The sequence below is a fragment of the Phyllostomus hastatus genome, unplaced genomic scaffold (genome assembly GCF_019186645.2).
Source record: "Phyllostomus hastatus isolate PE091 unplaced genomic scaffold, TTU_PhHast_1.1 phas_contig_62, whole genome shotgun sequence".
NCBI lineage: Eukaryota > Metazoa > Chordata > Mammalia > Chiroptera > Phyllostomidae > Phyllostomus > Phyllostomus hastatus.
The window spans coordinates 215046-235081 of NW_025333921.1; the positions used below are offsets into that span (position 1 = coordinate 215046).

At 35.7% G+C, this 20036-nt stretch overlaps 1 protein-coding gene and 1 pseudogene across 2 annotated transcripts in view; one reads left to right on the forward strand and one right to left on the reverse strand.

Annotated features, from left to right (window-relative positions):
- Positions 1-1055: 1055 nt before the first annotated feature.
- The window catches only part of BAZ1A (bromodomain adjacent to zinc finger domain 1A), an 84677-nt gene continuing 65696 nt past the window's right edge, over positions 1056-20036 (reverse strand). For both annotated transcript variants that reach the window (XM_045848534.1, XM_045848533.1), the window contains 8 exons: positions 19666-19820; positions 18000-18148; positions 12781-13028; positions 12462-12688; positions 10072-10538; positions 8138-8280; positions 2700-2787; positions 1056-2045 (listed from right to left, as the gene is read on the reverse strand). In XM_045848534.1, coding sequence (XP_045704490.1) covers positions 1849-2045; positions 2700-2787; positions 8138-8280; positions 10072-10538; positions 12462-12688; positions 12781-13028; positions 18000-18148; positions 19666-19820 — 1674 coding nt within the window. In that variant the 3' untranslated portion in view covers positions 1056-1848. The remainder of the gene's footprint in view (positions 2046-2699; positions 2788-8137; positions 8281-10071; positions 10539-12461; positions 12689-12780; positions 13029-17999; positions 18149-19665; positions 19821-20036) is intronic.
- On the forward strand, positions 4538-5156 carry LOC123825195 (annotated as a pseudogene).

Consider the following 20036-nt stretch of genomic DNA (forward strand, 5'->3'; position numbering starts at 1 on the left):
ACAGCATGGATGGATCTAGGCAGGGGTACCTAACCTTTTGGTGTCTTTAGGCCACACTGGAAGAAGAGTTATCTTGGGCCACACATTAAGTGCACAAACACTGATGAAAACTGATGAGCAAAAAAAAAAAATGGTTTTAAGTAAATTTAAAGTTTTGTGTTGGGCCACATTCATAGCCATCTGAACTACATGTGACCTGTGGGCCACGGGTTGTAAAACCTTGAAGGGTATTGTGCTGAGTAAAATAAACCATAGAAAGAGAAAACAAATGTCATATGATTTTACTTTTATGTGGAACTAAAAACCAAAATAAGTCCTGGCTGGTGTGGCTCAGTGGATTGACTGCCAGCCTGTGAACCGAAAGGTCATGGGTATGATCCCCAGTCAGGGCACATGCCTGGGTTGCGGGCCAGGTCTCCAGGTGGGGGTATGTGAAGGGCAACCAACTGATGTATCTTTTATAGAAGAAAAGCAAATATAAAAGTTACTTGTTATTAACATTAACAAATAAAGAATATTAAGTAATTAGATAATTTACTTTAAAATGATTGTATTTTAGAAATCCCTCCTGAGTGCTTAAATGCTAAATAAAATTTTAAAGAGATTTGGTTATTGGCATATGAAATGATTACAAATTTACTAAATTTATAGATATGAACATACTCATGCAAAGAATCTGGAAAATTTTATAATATCAAAGTATCTGAGAAAGAAATGAAAGTAAAGAGGGGTAACTTCCCAAATAAGGAAAAGCTACTCCTACAAAACCAAAGCCCCTCTATGTCTTCCATACCAAAGATATAGCACTTTATTTTTTAAAAAATTTCCGGAGTGGTGTTGCTTAACCAAGTCTGAACTTACTTTCCTCATTTTAATGAGAATCCTTGCCATAGAATGTCTACTGTTACTGATGGGAGGTATCTCACTCCTCAAGGGCTGGGGCAGAAAAAGATACAAACCACTGTTCACAAGATTCAGGTACAATAAAACATTGGTTCCTATGTATCATGTGGAGAAGTCCAATTCTGATTTAGAAAAATTCCAGAAATTCAGAATACTTGAAAAAATGTATCACTTTATTTGTACACTTAAAAAGTTGTACATAGAAACTTATAATACAGTTCTGTAAAACTGGAAGAACTCTCAGGGAAAAGGGAGGGTGTTACCTTTTATTGATCATTAAGGAAGTTAAGAGATATAAAACAAAAACAATAAAATGTTTAAAAAATTAAAGAACATTTTCAAGGTAGAAATTTTATAAATACAAAACAAATTCACAAATTACTCTGTATCTAAATAAATATCTAGTTAATAAACTCAGACTTAATATCTCCAGCCAGCACTGGTACAGCACTTCAAGGGTATAAAATCAGATTCATTCATGTGTAGTGTTGAAAGAATGTGCTCATTAAAAAATTCCTACACATAGACCTTTTTTATAAACTGTGCAATATAACAGTTTATAAACTGTGTAGATAAATCTTCCTTAATACCACATGTCTAAGACAAGTCGTCAATGACAAAATAAATCATAGACAAAAAAAATATTTTCTAAATATTAGGACACATGAATGATCTCAAAATGTACAAAAACCTCTGTAAACCAGTACTGTATCCAATATATCTATCAAACTTATTAGATACTGAACAAAACTGTAGCAAAGGAAATCTTTCCTACATTCTCCTGAGTGCTTAATATTAAAATTGAGAATATAGTGCAGGCCACACTCCAAAGTGGTCACTCAGTTGTTATTGCTTTATACATATATGTGTGCTTTATAGCATGATTTAATGTTTCACTTCACGAACAATTTGTTTTCCTTAAATATATCCTTTAGAAGGACAAAATTAGATTCGTGATTTTTTTGCAGGTGGTGGCGTGCTAACTTGATCCACGTTCCCAGGTGTGATGTGAAGTCCAAGTTTTTGAGCCTGAATATGGAAAAATGCTTGAAGTCTTGTTCCAGCTTTTGCTTCACTTGTGTTACGAGGGTTGTACTCAAAGCAGTTCGAAAACATTAACTCAATGTCATCAATAAACTCAGCTAGAAAGAAAAAAACAAATGAGATTAAAATGAAAGTACAGAATTTTAAGTAAAATTTTTGTTTGTATTTGTCTAGAAATGTCATCAAGAGACAGAAGTCCACTTTTTTCTTTATAGACATTGAAGAATGAAAACAAGGTTAGCAGAACTGAAGCTTAAAACTGACTACAAATACTTTAAAACTGTTTTAGTGTAACTGCAATTATGTAGTATTTTTCAGACTCTAAGATGCACGTCCCCTCCCTTTGGGAGGAATAATGGTTGTTAATGCTGCTGTTGAGTTCTGTTTACATTTACATTGGTGAAATATTATGTTTTTTATGTTGTTAAATATTTTACCACATTTTTTGCTTCAAAAATTTTTTTCCTATTTTCCTCCTCTAATACCTAGGTGCATCTTATGGTCCGCAAAATATAGTAATTAGGTATAATTGCACAGTTTCAATAAATAACTTCTATTAAGATCAGGTTCTATAAAATACCTTTCACTCATTCAATCCCCATCCATCTCTCACCACTGTATATACATGGATAAGCATTTTAAGGACTTTTTAGGATTCTATCTACATAGCTACATTAGTATGCATCATATACAAAGAAAAACAGCTTCTACTTCTCTAAACAAAAACATAGAAAAAAATTTAAATTACTTACATGCGAATTTATATTCACATTTGTTCACCTTTTCACGAATTATATTTAAGGCAATGGGCTTTTTGATGATGTCATAGTAGTCTGGGACCTGTAAAATAATTTGAGTATTATTTCTCTTGTATAAAATCTATCAGAGATAAGTGGTCAAATACATGAAGGCTCTGCATTGAAAAGCAATAACATATTAACCTCTGAATACTACATTTCAGTCATTTAATGCTGTAAAAGTCTATTTGATGCTACAAAAAGTGTCAATTTATTCTGAAAAGAAAAAATAATGGTTTTGTGTGCTGTCTCTGTCTCTCTATATAAATACATAAATTTGTAAAAATTTATTTAATGAGCATTACTCCATTTGTAATGAAAAATAAAAATATATGCAACAAAACTTAATTGAGCATAAGAACTCAGGAAAAATTAGTTGAGTCAAATTGAGATTCAATTTTTACAAGATGCTACTCAATGTTAATTAATTCTTTACATTCTTGCTCTAGAAATCTCAAGTAGAATTCTGATGATGTCATTCTGAATTTTTTAAAATTCAGAAACCTTCACCTAACACTGACAAGTGAGGCACTTTATAATCTAGTTGTGTCCAACTAGTCTGCTCCATTCAAACTACCCATCATTTCCCAAATTCTCATTTCTAGGTCTTCAATTTTATTGTCCCCTCTTCTTGAAATTGCCTTATTCCAGTTCTCACTGTTGAAATTCCATCTTATTTCAATGACCAGACTAAACAGTTCTTCAATAAGTAGTTCTGCTATTCCTTTCCTCTGAAATGCTCAAACCAATATCCTTTTCTTCTTTATTTCTGAAAGAGCTTTATATAACTTCTATTATAGTGTCATAACACTGTCCTATCTCTGCTGTAGCATATCACATTCTGCCATATATATATTTGACTCTAAACAATGTGAGGGCTAGGGGCATCAACCCACTGCAGTCAAAAATCTGTGTATAACTTTTGAATCCCCCAAAACTTAACTACTAAAAGCCTACTGCTGACTAGAAACCTTACCACTAACATAAACAGTCAATTAACACATGTTTCACACATTATATGTATTTATTATATACTGTATTTTAAAAAATCCCCATCTGAGGTTATTTTTATTGATTTTACTTATTTACTTTTCTTTTTAAAAGATTTTATTTATTTTATTTTTAGAGAGGGAAGGGAGGGAGAAAGAGAGAGAGAGAGAGAAACATCAATGTGTGGTTGCTGGGGTCTGTGGCCTGCAACCCAGGCATGTGCCCTGACTGGGAATCGAACCTGCGATGCTTTGGTTCACAGCCTGCGCTCAATCCACTAAGCTACGCCAGCCAGGGCTATTTACTTTTCTTAAGATTTTATTTATCTTTAGAGAGAGAGGAAGGGAGAGAGAAAGAGAGGGAGAGAAACATCAACTGGTTGCCTCTCACACACCCTGGCCCGTAATTCAGGAGTGTGCCCTGACTGGGAATCGAACTGGTGACCCTTTGTTTCACAGGTCGATACTCAATCCACTAAGCCACAATAGCCAGGGCTATTTTTTCTTGATTTTAGAGAGAGAGAAGGTTAAGGGAGAGAGAGAAAAAAACATTGATGTGAGAGAAAAACATTGACTGGTTGCCTCCCATTCGTGCCCCAATTGGGAATCGAACCTGCAACATTTTGGTGTATAGGACAGACAACACACCAACCAACTGAGCCACCTGGCCAAGATCATACACTGTATTTTTACAATAAAGTTAGCTAGAGAAAAGAAAATGTTATCAAGATAATCAGAATTCTCAGCTGGTCTGCCAAAGGCCCCTTGCGCGCCAACCCTAGTCCCCCACACAGCCCTGTTTTCTCTCCAAGATGAAAGAAACTATCATGAACCAAGAGAAACTCGCCAAACTGCAGGCACAAGTGCGCATTGGTGGGAAAGGCACTGCTCATAGAAAGAAGAAGGTGGTTCACAGAACAGTTACAGCAGATGATAAAAAACTTCAGTTCTCCTTAAAGAAGTTAGGGGTAAACAATATCTCTGGTATTGAAGAGGTAAATAATGTTCACAAACCAAGGAACAGTGATCCAGTTTAACAATCCTAAAGTTCAGGCATCTCTACCAAACACTTTCACCCTTAGAGCCATGTTGAGACAAAGCAGCTGACAGAAATGTTACCTAGCATTTTAAATCGGTGTGGTGCAGACAGTCTGACTAGTTTAAGGAGACTCGCTGAAGCTCTGCCCAAACAATCTGTGGATGGAAAAGCACCACTTGCTACATGAGAGGAAGATGATGATGAAGTTCCAGATCTTGTGGAGAATTTTTATGAGGCTTCCAAGAATTAAGCAAACTGAATTGAGTCAACTTGTGAAGAAGATGAACTTGAAGAAGTTACTGGGAGCTGCTATTTTATATTATGACTGCTTTTTCAAATTTTGTTTATGGATCTGATAAAATCTAGGTCTCTAATATTTTTGAGCCCTAGCCAGGGGTGTCGAACTCATTTTCACTGGGAGCCACATCAGCCTCGTGGTTGCCTTCAAAGGGCTGAATATAATCTTAGGACTGTATAAATGTTACTACTCCTTAACAGTTAAGTGAGAGCTCAGTGCTGCCGCTGGGCAGAAACAGGGTGCGGGGCAGGATAAAACAAGGTGGAGGCCAGGTTTGGCCCTCAGGCCTTGTGTTTGCCACCTGTGTCCTAGTCCCTTGGACACTGCAGCTCCTTTCGTTTTTTGCTTCTACACAAATCATTTTTGCAGCTAATTAAGCTGAAGAAGCTTGGGAATAAAGTTTGAAACCGAGGTTAATTAAAGAAAAAAGCTAATCATTAGGATGATTCATTTAAAGTATTGTACATATTTGATTGGAGTTCTGGCCAAGATGGAGGCATAGGTAGAAACCCTTTGCTTCCTTGCACAACTGAAAGGAGGATAACAACCAATCTGAAATCAGTAAACAACCAGAAGTGCCAGTAAACCAAACTGCATGGAATTCCAACAATCAAGGAGTTAAAGAAAAAGTCAACCAGAACAACCAGACCAGTAAGAACCCACGGCGAGGCAGTAGACTGTGCAAGCGAGCAGGGTGGCTGAAGGTGAAACAGACTCAGAGCTGACTGTGAACTACAGCGGCAGTTGCTGTGGTGGGAGAAACTCCGTTTCACAAGAGTCCATTGGAAAGCGCTAGAGAAGAGCAGGGGAGCTGCACTGTCCCCTCTTTGGCCCCTCCCCCACAGACAGCAAGGAGGGTTGCACCACCCCCTTACAACTTATCAGGTGCACCAAGACAAAGAAATATGGCCCAAATGAAAGAGCAAAATTCCAGAAAGAGAGCTAAGCGACGAGGAGATAACCAATCTATCTGATGGAGAATTTAAAGCCCTGGTAATCAAAGTGCTAACAGAACTGACTGAGCTTAGTCAAAAAATGAAAAAACAAAGGAAAGATACCCAAAATGAAATAAGGCAAAATATTCAGGGAACCAACAGTGACCGGAAGGAAACCAGGACTCAAAGCAATGATTCAGAACGAAAGGGAAAAATAAACATCCAACTGGAACAGCATAAAGAAACAAGAATTCAAAAAAATGAAGAGAGACTTGGGAACCCCTGGGACAACCTGAAACTTTCCAATATCTGAATTATAGGGGTGCCAGAAGGAAAAGAACAACAGCAAGAAATTGAAACTTATTTGAACAAATAACGAAGGAAAACTTCCCCAATCTGGTGAAGGAAATAGACTTCCAGGAAGCCAGAGAGTCCCAAAGAAGTTGGACCCAAAGAAGAATACACCAAGGCACATCATCATTAAGTTACCCAAGATTAAATATAAAGAGAGAATCCTAAAAGCAGCAAGAGAAATGGAGGGAGTCACCTACAAAGGAGTTCCCATCAGACTGTCAGCTGATTTCCCAAAGAGACCTTACAGGCAAGAAGGGGCTGGAAAGAAGTCTTCCAAGTCATGAAAGGCAAGGACCTACATCCAAGATTAATCTATCCACCAAAGCTTTCTTTTAGAGTGGAAGGGCAGATAAAGTGCTTCCCAGATAAGGTCAAGTTAAAGGAGTTCATCATCACCAAGCCATTATTATATGAAACATTAAAGGGACTTATCTACAAGAAAATGAAAATAAAAAATATGAACAATAAAATGACAACTCACAACTATCAACAAATGAACCTAAAAGAAAAGAAAAACAATGAAAACAAAAACTAAGCGAACAACTAGAACAGGAACAGAATCAGAGAAATGGACATCACATGGAGGGATTTCAGTGGGGAGGGGGAAGAGAGGAATAGGAGGGAAAGGTACAGGGAAGAAGAAGCATAATTAGTTTGGCATAAAATAGACGGGGAGAGATCAAAAATGGTATAGGAAACTGAGAACTCAAAGAACTTACATATACAACCCATGGACATGAACTAATGGGGGGATGCTGGAGGGTAGGAGGGGCAGGGCAGTGGGGGGATAAAGGAGGAAAATTGGGAAAACTGTAATAGCATAATAAATAAAAATAAAACATACAGTACTGTACCCATTTATTGATGTCATAATTTTACACCATCTATTTATGAGATGAATCACCTGTCAGGACCTACATCAATATTGTCTTACATGATATGAAACCCTGTAGATGTTATATATATTACTAACACTAGACATCAAATATGAAAAAAATGTGAAGAAACTCATATTTATTTACAGGTATGATTCATATATTGGTAACAAAGCAGCAGCAATATGGTTGCTTTATGGTAGCCTAGTGTAATCAATATAATTGCTACATGGTAGTAAGAAAATCTCCAAAGAATTTTCCAATATATACTGAAAACAATCCACATATAAGTGGACCCTTGTAGTTCAAACCTATATTGTTCAAGGGTCAAATGTATAAACAAGTACAGCACAAACTCTAATCCCTTAGTTAGGTTAGGTCATCTCTGTCATTGAAGAGTACTTAGTTTTTAAATCAATGTTCTTAAACTGTGGTCTTTGGACCAGCACCATCAGCATTACCTGGGGATTTTGTCAGTTATGATTGGGCATCATCCCTGCTCTAGTGAATCAACAATTCTGGGGTGTGCCGGTAATCTGTGTTTTAACAAGCTTTCCAGGTGATTCTGGAGTATGCTGAAATTTGAGAACCACTGTTTTACATAAGAGAAATACCAATAACGGTACTCAGTTGAATTAACTCTATTCAGATTCATTACCCTGAATAAAAACATTGGGGCTATTACAACACATTGTCATCACGTATAAGAATCAGTCACAGAATTAGAAGGGATTGAGGAGACTATGATATCTATTTTCATTTTTTCCAATATTGAGACCAACTTTTCAAGTGTTTAAAAAAAGTGCATAGTAATTAATAGGTGTTTGGACTGTCTCAAAACTGCCATGCAGACTAAATAAAATAATATACAGGGATACATTTTACAAAGTCTAGAAATATTACCTGGATTTTAGAAACAAGTTTCAAAAAAGGCCAGCTGTCATCATGCCGTACCAATTCTACAATAAGTTGCTCAAAAGCAGACAGTTCATGAACTCCTCCTTGTCGGCCAGAACTTCTTCGATTCAGTGTCATAGGAGATGATTCTAAATAAATAATTAAATTATTTTCAGATGATGACAAAGAAAATATTTGATCACTACAAGCTAAACAGGGCATATAAATACAAACTAAATTCAGACAAAAGTGACAATCTAGGCACTGAGATATTAAACTAACATATTTTGAGGTATGAAAATCTCTACCAAATAGTCATTATTTCCTTCTGATATTAAAAATTTTCAATTGCATTAAACAGTCATTGGGAACAGATTGTAAAATGAGTATAATACAAAAGAAAATTCTAGAACACAAAGTCTGTAGATTTTTCAGTTTTATTAAAAATACGTCTTCAACTATAGTAAAATCACAGTAAGCAATGCTCCACTATTTCCTAAAACACATTAATAGGAAAATTATCTCTTCAGATCTAGAAACGAGACCTCTTTGTAAATTGCCTTGCATAGTGAAAAATAATTCTCAATAATGAAGATTATTTTTATAACTTTAATTTTATATGGGGAATTTTCTTGAAGCAAGATGCTTTCTCAGAAACTCTAAGGTATATAATGAAATGTAAGGTATACAAATTAGTAGAAAAGGGTAGTAGTATAATCTACATATGAATTCAAATTTTCTATTTAAACGTAAATTCACACATCCCCCCCTTTTTTAAAATTTTATTTTCATCATTGTTCAAATAGTTTTCTCCTTCTTACTCCCAGTCCAGCCCCCGCTCCCCAAGATTCCCCCCTTTATATGTCCTTAGACTCAGTGACTTCACAAAATATTAACAAAATATTTTTTTTCAGCAGAGTTTTTGAATAAAATGTTTCATGTGCACTAGTTTGGAGTTCAGATTCAGAGAAAAGCAAAACAGATAAAGAGATAAGAACATCTAATTAGATCTTGGTGTAAAGTTACCTGATACTTACCCCCCAAACCTGACAAATGGTGACTAAAAAAACAGACTAGTTATATCCCATTGTGTCACCAAAAATTCTTTACTCCTGTCATTGTTTGAATAATGTAATACAACCTATCTACAGTTCTTCCAAGGATAGTAGCATTTTATGTTTCGCTTCATTTTTGGAAATGAAGTTTTTATTACTAATGACATTAAAAAAAAGGATTAAAGAGATTATTACATGGATAAAGTTACTATAAATAACAATGATCAGAATTAGATAGACTGTGATCACTCTCTAACAATATGACTGCCCCCAACTCTCTACTGCCCCAAATTCAGTATATCAAATGGAAACCTTACCAAATAACCCAAAGCTTGTTGAGAAGATGAGTATGTGTGTCTTAAGGTGGAAGAGAATGAAGTGTGTTATAATGTGGTATATTGAATCTGTTCAAATGTTGGCCAAGTCTCTCCATTAAAAACAGAACGCTGCCAGAGACATTGAAATAAAGAACAACCTGACAGTAACCAGAGAGGAGGGGAGAGGGATAACAGGGGATTGTAAGGGAGGGGGGCATCAAGGAACATGTATGAAGAACACATGGACAAAGCCAAAGGGGGCGTGGTGGGGTAAAAATGGAGACAATTGTACTTGAACAACAATAAAACAAAAACAACACTGCAAATTTCTCACAACCATGCTGTTCTACTAGTAGAAATATTAGTAATACAGTTTACCTTTATTCCCCAAATAGCTATTCCTTTCCTTCAATGAATATTGTGCTTCGTTCAGGTCTGGCTGTTCCCTAAAACTCTGTATATCTTAGTGACAACCTTTAAAAAGTAATCCAAAGTATCTCAACACTTAATTTTTCCAAATTATTCAATTTTCTTAGGTAAGGATACTTTAAATCAGACTTCTTCATACCTGGAGATTGTCTTTTTCTGCCTCTTCTCTTGGATTCACTATCTTGGAGAGAAAATTTTGAAGCAACATTTAGAGATCTTGACAGCTCAGTTGGCTTTGTGGCAATGACTCTGAAGTTAGGGAAGGAGGGACTATTTTCTGGTGTACTATTAGCACTTCTTCTGCTTCTGCGTTTTCTACGAGGACTAAGTAGTTCCATGAATACATCTCGTTGCAATGGGCCATGACTCTGACGAGTAGAACGACTGGCAATTCTTAAGGATTTAGTTTCTGTAGGAGGAGCAGATTTTATCTTTCTTAGGCTTCTACCAGTAGCTTTAGAAGAAACAGTTGTTCTTGGTGTACTCTGCTGACTCCTTGAAGTGTATCTTCTAGGATCTCGTTGGCCACGACTTGAAAAAGAAGAGTTAAGTCTCCCTCTTGTTTTAATTGACAATCTAACTTGTGGTCTTCCTCGTTTTGGTGGGCTATAAATGTTGTGAGAAAACATGATTATTGTACAGAGCCATAATAAATATACAACTACTTCTATTCTTTTCCCTAGTATTCAGCCAATGAGTTCTACATATTACTTTTCTGTATTACTGAGACTTATCCTGGCTCAATTCTTTAAACTTAAAGCCAATTAAATTTTAGTGGAAATCTAAACTGTGTTTTTATACATATGTATGTGTGTGTTTATGTATTTAAAGATTTTATTTATTTTATTTTTAGAGAGAGGGGAAGGGAAGGAGAAAGAGAAAGAGAGAAATATCAGTGTGTGGTTGCCTCTCACATGGCCTCCAATGGGGACCTGGCCCGCAACCCAAGCACGTGCCCTGGCTGGGAATGGAAAGTGGAGACCCTTTGGTCCGCAGCCCACGCTCAATCCACTGAGCTATACCAGTCAGGGCTATATATTTTTTTGTAATGCAAAGGGAATATTTATTATTTTCTTAGGAACTCCAGATCATCATCATGAAAATCAAAGCCTAAACTGTGATAAATGATAATAAAATCTATAGAATAACCAATAAATAGATTTAATCATGTTGTAAAACTTAAAGAATGATGAACTGATCTTAAAATGCAAATCTTTTCTTTCCTTATTATCACTGATACTGAGGTAACCTACAGTTTCTGTCAAAAGCTGCCATTAAAATAGGCCTTAAGCTCTGGCCAGGTGGCTTGGTTGGTTGGAGTATCATCCATTACACCAAAAGGTTGCAGGTTCAATCCCCAGTCAGGGTGCCTATGGGAGGCAACTGATGGATGTTTCTGTTTCACATTGATGTTTCTCTCTCTCCCCTCTAAAATGAATAAACATATCCTTGAGTGAGGGTTTAAATAAAAAACCCCAACAAACTAAAATAGGCTTTAAATCTTTTGTTCCTAAATACCAAGCCATCTTTATTCTACTGGAAAATACAAAACTAGATTCAATCTTTTAGTTGTATTTAAGTTGTAGACAAGAATGAAATAGCTCCATTAAATCCCCCATTTATCCATCTCCTCATATACCCAGACTTCCAGTTTCCCTAAAATATTTCCAAGAATTTTCCAAATTCTTTATCATCTTTACACTTAACATAATATTGCCCTTTTAAGCTGTAGGAAATATGGCTCCTGCTAGTTGGAGCTATTAAAAAACCAATAATTTGTTTCAAATCAGTGGGGTGGTTCTCTCTATTTACCTTCCTCAGACTGTGGCCTTTTTGTACTTCATTAGTTTTAGGTTGCTTCATATTCACTTTCCTGATTCCACATGAATGGGGTTCAAATATTAGAAGGGGGAAGGTTTTAGGGACAAATAAGGGAAACTGCCCCATCACTGGCACAGTAGATAAACCAGACCCTAAACACGTTGGTTACACCTGGGTGACACACTTTGCTCAGTTGTAGAATTTTTCATTATCTGGTAGTATAGAAGTTGTTTCTGGACGCTGATGTGATAGGAGTATAAAAATATAATATGCTTCCTGACATCTCTCTCTCTGTATAGACTACCAAGATCACCAAAATTTGGGTATAACTAAGTCCTTGTAAAAGTAAGAGAGGCATTGAGAAGTGCCTTCCATCTTTATCTCATAAATATCCTCTGGACTGTTTATTTGCTGCTCTAGATAAAAAATTAAGTAAAATCAACATCAATGTGGGCCTGATTGGTGTTCCTGTCCAAACTTGAGCTCATATTTGATTTTATGATCTGGCTAAGCTCACACAGCTACTATATTTTCTTGGGGAAAATTCAAATGTTCATAATACATACAGCATGGTTAACTTCAAGCTACTATATTACATACTAGTTTAAAAAAGATGATGAACCCTGACCACTCCATTTGTATTTCAGTAGTCACAGACTGTCTAGTTAACATTCACGAACCCTCATTTTATTGCATGTTAGGGCTTACCTGACTTCTTCCTCTTCTTGAGAGTCATCTTCCTCTTGTTCTATCTCATATTCTTCATCCTCACTTTGACCCTCTTCATCATCATCATCAATGTCCTCATCCTCACCTTCCATACTGTCTTCCATCTCTTCATCACTTTCCAAGGATGGCCTCTGTCTAGAGGAGAGCCTTCTAGAACGTTGCTTTGGCCGACACTCTGGACAAAACCAATCTCCTTCAGGCACAGTCTGATGAATCACATAAATGTTCATTAATCACCTGTCATTCAAAATCTCAATGTCTCATTTCTAATCTGAGACTTAGAAGAAGAAAAAAATACCTTGAGCTTTGGTCGAACACAGTAGGTATGGTGACCCCGATCACAGCCATCACAAAGTACCATGTTTTCGGCATCGCCCTTCTTTCGGCAGATCTTACAACGAGCATTCAGTATGGATTTAGACCATATCACACTACGATCCAAGGTGGAGAGGTGAAGAAAGACTTGGGACAGACTAGAAGAAGAAAGAAGAGACTCTCTCCAACGGTCCAGGACTGTTTTATAAGAGCGCCCACTGTCACTGGCATCTTAAATGAAAAGGAAGAATGATTAAAGTTTCTAAAGCAAACCCCAGACATCTCCTAGAACTACTTTCTTGGTAGTTTAAACAGGATAAATTTTACAGCTCTTCTCTTGTAACATTTAACAAAAATACCATGTTGATATTAAAAACAAAGCCTTACATTAAAGAAAATATTTGCTGAGCCACATCTTGTTTATATTAAATCTGTACATCAAATGCTTGGGGATGTCAAGAGTTAAAAAATAACTTAGGCAATGTGCTCTCAATCTAATTTCTGTAATAAATCTTGATCTAATTTAGAAAACTGGCAAAATGTGGTTACAAGAGAGGTACTATTCGTTTGAATCAAGGATTTACTTCCTCAGTTTCAGATGAAAAATTGCTCTCAGTTAAATATTACTCATATATGAGGTTTCTTTTGGGGCTGATAAAAATGTTCTGAAAATAAATAGTAGTGGATGGCTCTACAACTGTGAATATACTAAAAAACACTGATTATATATGTTAAAAGGATGAATTTCATATGTGAATTATACCTCAATATAGCTGTTACTAAAAAATTTCAATTATGTATAAATGCCAACAAAAGACAACATAGTCTCCTATCTCTAAAAATTATTTTTAAAGTGAGGTAAATAAAAAATGTTAATACCTCCAAAAATGAACTTTCAACACCAATATTTCTGTAGAAACATTTGAAACCTTCTACCATTAACAACAGCATCCATTTGTCTTCTGGGCTAAAAATTTATAGAATCATCTGACTAGATGCCTTTACTCTAGCCAATCTATCGTTTTATAATGGCATGTGATTTCCATCTTTAATTAATCTTTAATATTGCTACCACCCTAGTTTTCCTAAGAAATTATACGTAATTACAAAGGGCCTACCACATCATATTAAAATTCTGCAAGGTATATAAGAACTCCATACATCGTCTGGTCCTATTCATGCTATATTTCCTATTATTATCCTCAACTAAAACCTCCTGGGCAGTCGCATAATGGTTAAGAGAACGTGGGCTCCAGAGTCAGTCTGCCTTGAGGTGAGTACTAGTCCCCCCACGGGAGCTTGGGCACGTTACTTTGCAAGTTACTTTACATTGTTCCTCCTATGCGTAGCACTTTAGAAGATACGAAACAAATCTATTCGATGGTCCCTACCTTTAAGAAATTGTAATAGAGCTGGGAGAGTGAAGATGTACACAATGAGTTCAAGTCATAAAGCAACAGATCTGCCCAACACTAGTGGGTCTTGAGCTCCTGCTTGACTATGAGGCAGGGCGAGAGAGATATGACATAAAACTGAGGTTCCTACCCAATGTGGTGAGTGCCCTCTAAAAAGCTAGGACTCCAAAAAGCTATACTTTTAATGTGGAAAGGGTAGCGCTAAGAAAGAAGCACAGAAATCTGCACATTTGGAGCTCAGTGTTGGGTAGAAAGGGAAATAAAGATACCCTAAGAATATGTAACCATAAGCAGAGCCTTGAACAGGTTTAAAACCTGAAAAACCACAAGCTAAGGTTTTACAGTGGTCCAGTGTCAGTAAGTGATCTCAGGTGAATGGAGAAACATGTACAAATTTTTGCAAACTCCCTCTGAAGAAATATCCATAGATAAGTTCTGAGGAATGAGAGTCAATAGTCAAAACCCACAAGGCACATGTGGAAACAAAACACTATAAACATGAGCCAGCAGAATCTAACCCATAAAGACTTGAGTTATATACAGAATATTAAATAACTGTTTAATATGTTTTAAGAAATAAACATGTGAGCCCTGGCCGGCATGGCTCAGTGGTCTGAGTGCTGGCTTGCAATCTGAAAAGTTTCCGGTTCAATTCCAGCCAGGGCACACACCTGGGCTGCAGGCCGGGTCCTCTCACCTCCCACTGTTGGGGGTGTGTGAGAGGCAACCAACTGATAAAAGAAATAAACATTTGAAAATATGGGTAAATAAGCAGCTGAAAAGCGACAGAACTTCTAAAAATAATAGAGATTAATCACCCAATGGGAGAGGAAAAAAATGCATCCCTGGTTCAAATGCCTCCTCAGACGAAGCTGAAGAGAAACATTAGCAAAGTGGGAAATAAACACAATACAGTCCATTTGATTTACTTCTACCCTCTCATTTTGTGCTATTTATCTTGGTTTTTGATATAAGGCTTCAGGAAAAATTCTGGCCTGAGTGGGACCCTCAAGGAAAAAGATGGTAAGAACTGCTAATTCAAAGATCTTGCAGAAATCTTTCTGGATAAACCAGAGGGCATTCTTACTGGTAATGGCAAGAAACAAGGTTGCAGAGGCCAATGTGAAAGAGTGGAAGAAAAAGACAAATCACGAAGATCTTCTGGAGATCTGAAACTCTGAAAATCAGTTTGAGTGGTTTTTAACTGAAAGGCTGGTCAAACACTATGGGTTTTGATCAAAGAAGAGCTTTTACAAAATTATACCAGTGGTAGCTCAAGGTCCAGTTTTTACTATAAGTACTCCCACCCACTTTAAAATGTTCAAAATATAAAATAAATATAAATGGATATCTGTCTTTTTCTATTTTCATATAGTATTCAAATAAGGATAAAAATAGTATATACAATTGATTCCATTTCCTATTTTTTTAAAAAAATCTTAAACCTTGCTTCTTCTTCACATTATACATGCTCAAGGGCAGAAATATCTTGTTTCTTTTTTATCTTCCATTTTGCTAGCATGGATAAATTCCTCAAGAAATTACTAAATGAGAGGGCTTCACTAACACAGAACATTGGTAGAGTTGCATGATCAAATATTACTCTGGGAGGTTTCTACTGGTAATTGCCACCGTACAGTAACCCACGCGACCATGCTGAGAGGCTTCTCTGGGAGCTCAAACAACAAAAACTCCTACCTGTTAATCTCCCTGTACCAGTAACAGAAACAATTGCCACGAATAAACACCATGTGCAAAATAAGTGAACATGCATTCCCGAGCTCTTCAATCTTTTCACTAACACCTAAGTATGCTAATTCACCAATGTTAACTTTTTCAATATAGACTTAAAAGAGTTTGATTAGCTGAGGTATGAAATGTAGAAAGGAAAATGTTAAAAAGATGATATTCCCTTCCAAAATATCAAATCCAAGGTATTTTCTTTCAAAAGCTAAATATGCAAACCGGTATTCAGCAATATATAAAGTAATATCATAATTCTTTAAAAAGTTCTTTTTTTCCGTTTTTTAAGTATATTTTGATTTTGCTATTACAGTTGTCCTAATTTTTTTCTCTCCTTTATTCCCCCTCTGCCCTGCACCCCCACCCCCTTAGTTCATGCCCATGAGTCATACCTATAAGTTCTTTGGCTTCTCTATTTCCTATACTATTCTTAACAAAAAGACAAAGTTCTTTAAAAAGTTAAAAATTACCATCTCTCATATTAGATTGATCTTTCCTTCTCTTTTTTCCCCCATCTCCCTTTTTATCTTTATTAATTTGTGTTACCTTTTAAGTTACTTTGAAAGTAACCAAAAAGTTACTTTGAGGATTTTTCACAGCGTAAGGGTTAAACTATAAGCATGATTTTATAAATAACAAAATTATTGACCTCAATAATCTTCACAAATCTTACCTAAAATAATTACTTGAAGTATAATTATCTTCCCTAGTTAAAAAATGCGGTTTTACCAATGTGATTAATCCCTAGAATAAAAAGCTAGATGATTTACAAATAACTTTTAATTGAAATTTTAAGTGAAGTTATTGCAGCTTCAACATGTGGTTGTAAGAAATAACATAGAGAGAACCCTCATCATGTAGTTTGATTTAGACAGAAAATATTAAGAAATATTGAAGACTGGCACAGATTGGGTGGACTTAAAAAATATTTCAGACTGGGAAATAAGAGTGATATAGTAAATACAAACTGTGATGTCTTTGTGAGATGTGATCATATGTATTTTATTTCTTACAAATACTACTTTCAATGTGAAAAGCGAGGTATTAAGCTCATGGTAGAATGATTAATTTATAAAAATATGAATAGGCTTATTATAAGAATGAGATATTGGCCAGAAGCTCTTCAACTTAAAAACACTCACTTTACGAATATGATCACATTCTAAACTTGTTCTGATAGCACTATCTGTTCATAAAACTTTGTTCTCACTGCTCAACAGATAATATTCAAATAATTTTTAAAGGATTTTAGTCTATTCAAGTTGCTCTTTCAATATGAGACCAGAAAATATGGTTTTAAAAAACTGCTTCTTATAGTATCCTATTATTGAGATATAGGATATAAACTATCTTGAGATGATGAACTATAAATTAATTCAACATTTCAAAGGCCACAGGGAAATAGAGGATGACATGAAAATTAATTTGGAATTTGAAACACCTATTTTCCTAAAGACATAATGATTATAGTTCCTTGGCTAGTCCCTAGAAGCATATTAATTTCATAAATTGCTGAAACATGATCTACATAGTATTATTTGTATCATCCTAGCCATAAATTATAGAACATTTACTCATCTGTGTATTGTTTAACACTTGGTATTTCTGATTTAGTACTTCTTATAAAGTGTTCAGGTTAGTGACCCCATGATTAAATTATGCCCTTAATGGTGGACATTTAAGTAGCTTCTTTGGGGTTCATTTTAAAATAATAACAAAAAATCTTATGTACAATCTCTGATTATTCAGGGTCTGGCTAGCCACAGGTGATGAAGGTTTTACAAAAGAAGAGATTGACAGAAATAATTAATAAGACATTTATTAAAATGAATGAATATCTAGAATACATTTAAAAATAGTATTTAAGTATTATTTAAAAAATAAGTCTCACTTGAAAGAACTCATAAAAATATAAATACAATCTTAAATTTTTCAAGTCAGTCAATCAATTTTATTATGTCAGCCAATCAAGTTCTATTAATTAAAGGGTAATTTCAAAATAATTTAAAATGTAACTACTATTTTGTATTAAACAGACACTTACCAAGTGGAGCTTTGAGGAAACGCCGCTCAATGCCCTGCTCTATCTGAAAGAGTGCTGTTGCCAGGTAACGAACCACATTGCTCACTGACTGTGGTGTGCTTGCGTTGGTTGAGACAGCACTTGGAGTTTCTGTTTTTATGCCCAAAAGTCTACAATTAAAACAATGAAGAGTTTATGGTACTTAAAAACACTGTTAGGTGAGATTTGAGTTCACTCATTTATCCAAATGCTTATTTATACCTGTGTAAGAAATAGTTTCCTCAATCTCAAGAAGCTTTCATGAAAGTGTAGGAAAGGGAGATATATACATGGATCAAGGGCTAACCTAAATATCATGTTATTTAAGGAGGTCAGAAGGGCACATATTTGGAGGAGGGAAGGAGAGTGAGACATGGCACAAGGGAAAGGTTTCAGAGAAGAGACTGTGACGGGCCTTAGAGGACAAGCATCTCAGGCAGCTCATCTCTATTTCTCTTGCATGGGCTTTGTAGCTGCCTCCCGCCTAGTTCCCTGGCCTCCAGTCTTACTCCCTTTTGCAGTACGTCTCCTTTCTGCCACTACAATGGTCATTTAAAAAGACAAATCCATTCACTCAAAGTCTTTGGTTTACTGTTTTCCTTTCCAGCATCCTATCTTCCCCAAGTTTAGGTCTCAAGTTTGGAATCACTTCCTCTGGCATTTTCTTTGCTGTTTTCCATGTTCTACAAGATAAATAGCCCTTCTACGTACTACATTTGCACTGGATATTTACTTTTATCAGAACTCTCACCTGTTCTATAATTGCTAGCTTAATGTCTCTCTACCATTTCTTTCTAGACAATAAACTCCTTAAGGGCAGACATTATCCAACATAATTCCAAAAGAGTAAAAGTACCTATTTATAGATAAAGAGGTTCTGATTATTAGTTCAAATAATATTTAAGTCTACCACAATTTACTAAATTTCCTATGGAAAGGAAAAATGGATAGTATAAAGTTACTTTTTGAAATTAATAACACCTTAAGTTCAAAGACTTCTAAATTTTATTTATTTATTTTTAAAGAGGGGGAAGGGAAGGAGAAAGGGAGAGAAACATCGATGTGTAAGAGAAACATTGGTTGGTTGCCTCTCGCACGTGCTCCAACTGGGGACTGAATCCACAACCCAGGCACGTGCTCTGACCTTGGAACTGAACCAGTGACCTTCCACTTTATGCAACGACACCCAATCAACTGAGCCACACTGGTCAGGGCTCAAAGACTTTTTTTAAAAAAATATTTTATTTATTTATTTTTTAGATAGAGAGGGAAGGGAAGGAGAAAGAGAAAGAGAGAGAGAGAAACATCAATGTGCGGTTGCTGGGGGCCATGGCCTGCAACCCAGGAATGTACCCTGGCTGGGAATCGAACCTGGGACACTTTGGTTCCCAGCCTGCGCTCAATCCACTGAGCTACGCCAGCCAGGGCTCAAAGACTTTTTTAAACTTGAGAAATTATCATGATCTTAAGTTGTCTTTTGGCGAGATTTAAGCAAAATCATCATTTCAATGGTTATAAATATTATAGTCCTTACAATAAAATTTTAAAGCAAATTTTTCCAAACAAAAAGAAACATTTACATCAGAAAAAAATTATAATTAGAGTGGCAAGGAAAAGTGATAGTTACTTTAAAAAATACTTTTTGTACCTGTCTTTTACTATGATCTTTGCTTGCTCATCAATGTCCATCTCTTCTACATTTTCATTCACAGTTTTAATTATCCCATTTTCCTTGTTTCCTTCACTCAACAGCTCATACCGTCCATTTTCTAATGCTGACCTCCAGATGTGTCGGTCTGCAACCTGTAACAAAACCCAAACTACTCACCCTGAAAACAGATATATGTTGTTCCTAAGGAGTATGAGGTTCAATGTACATATGAAAAATTCATGAATATGCTAGAACACATTGTGAATCCACAAAGAATCTAAAAATAAGATTACTAAGTGGTCAAAATGGAATTCATGTCATTCATAGATGGAACCTTTAGTATCTTGCTCTCTATATAAGGAAATTAT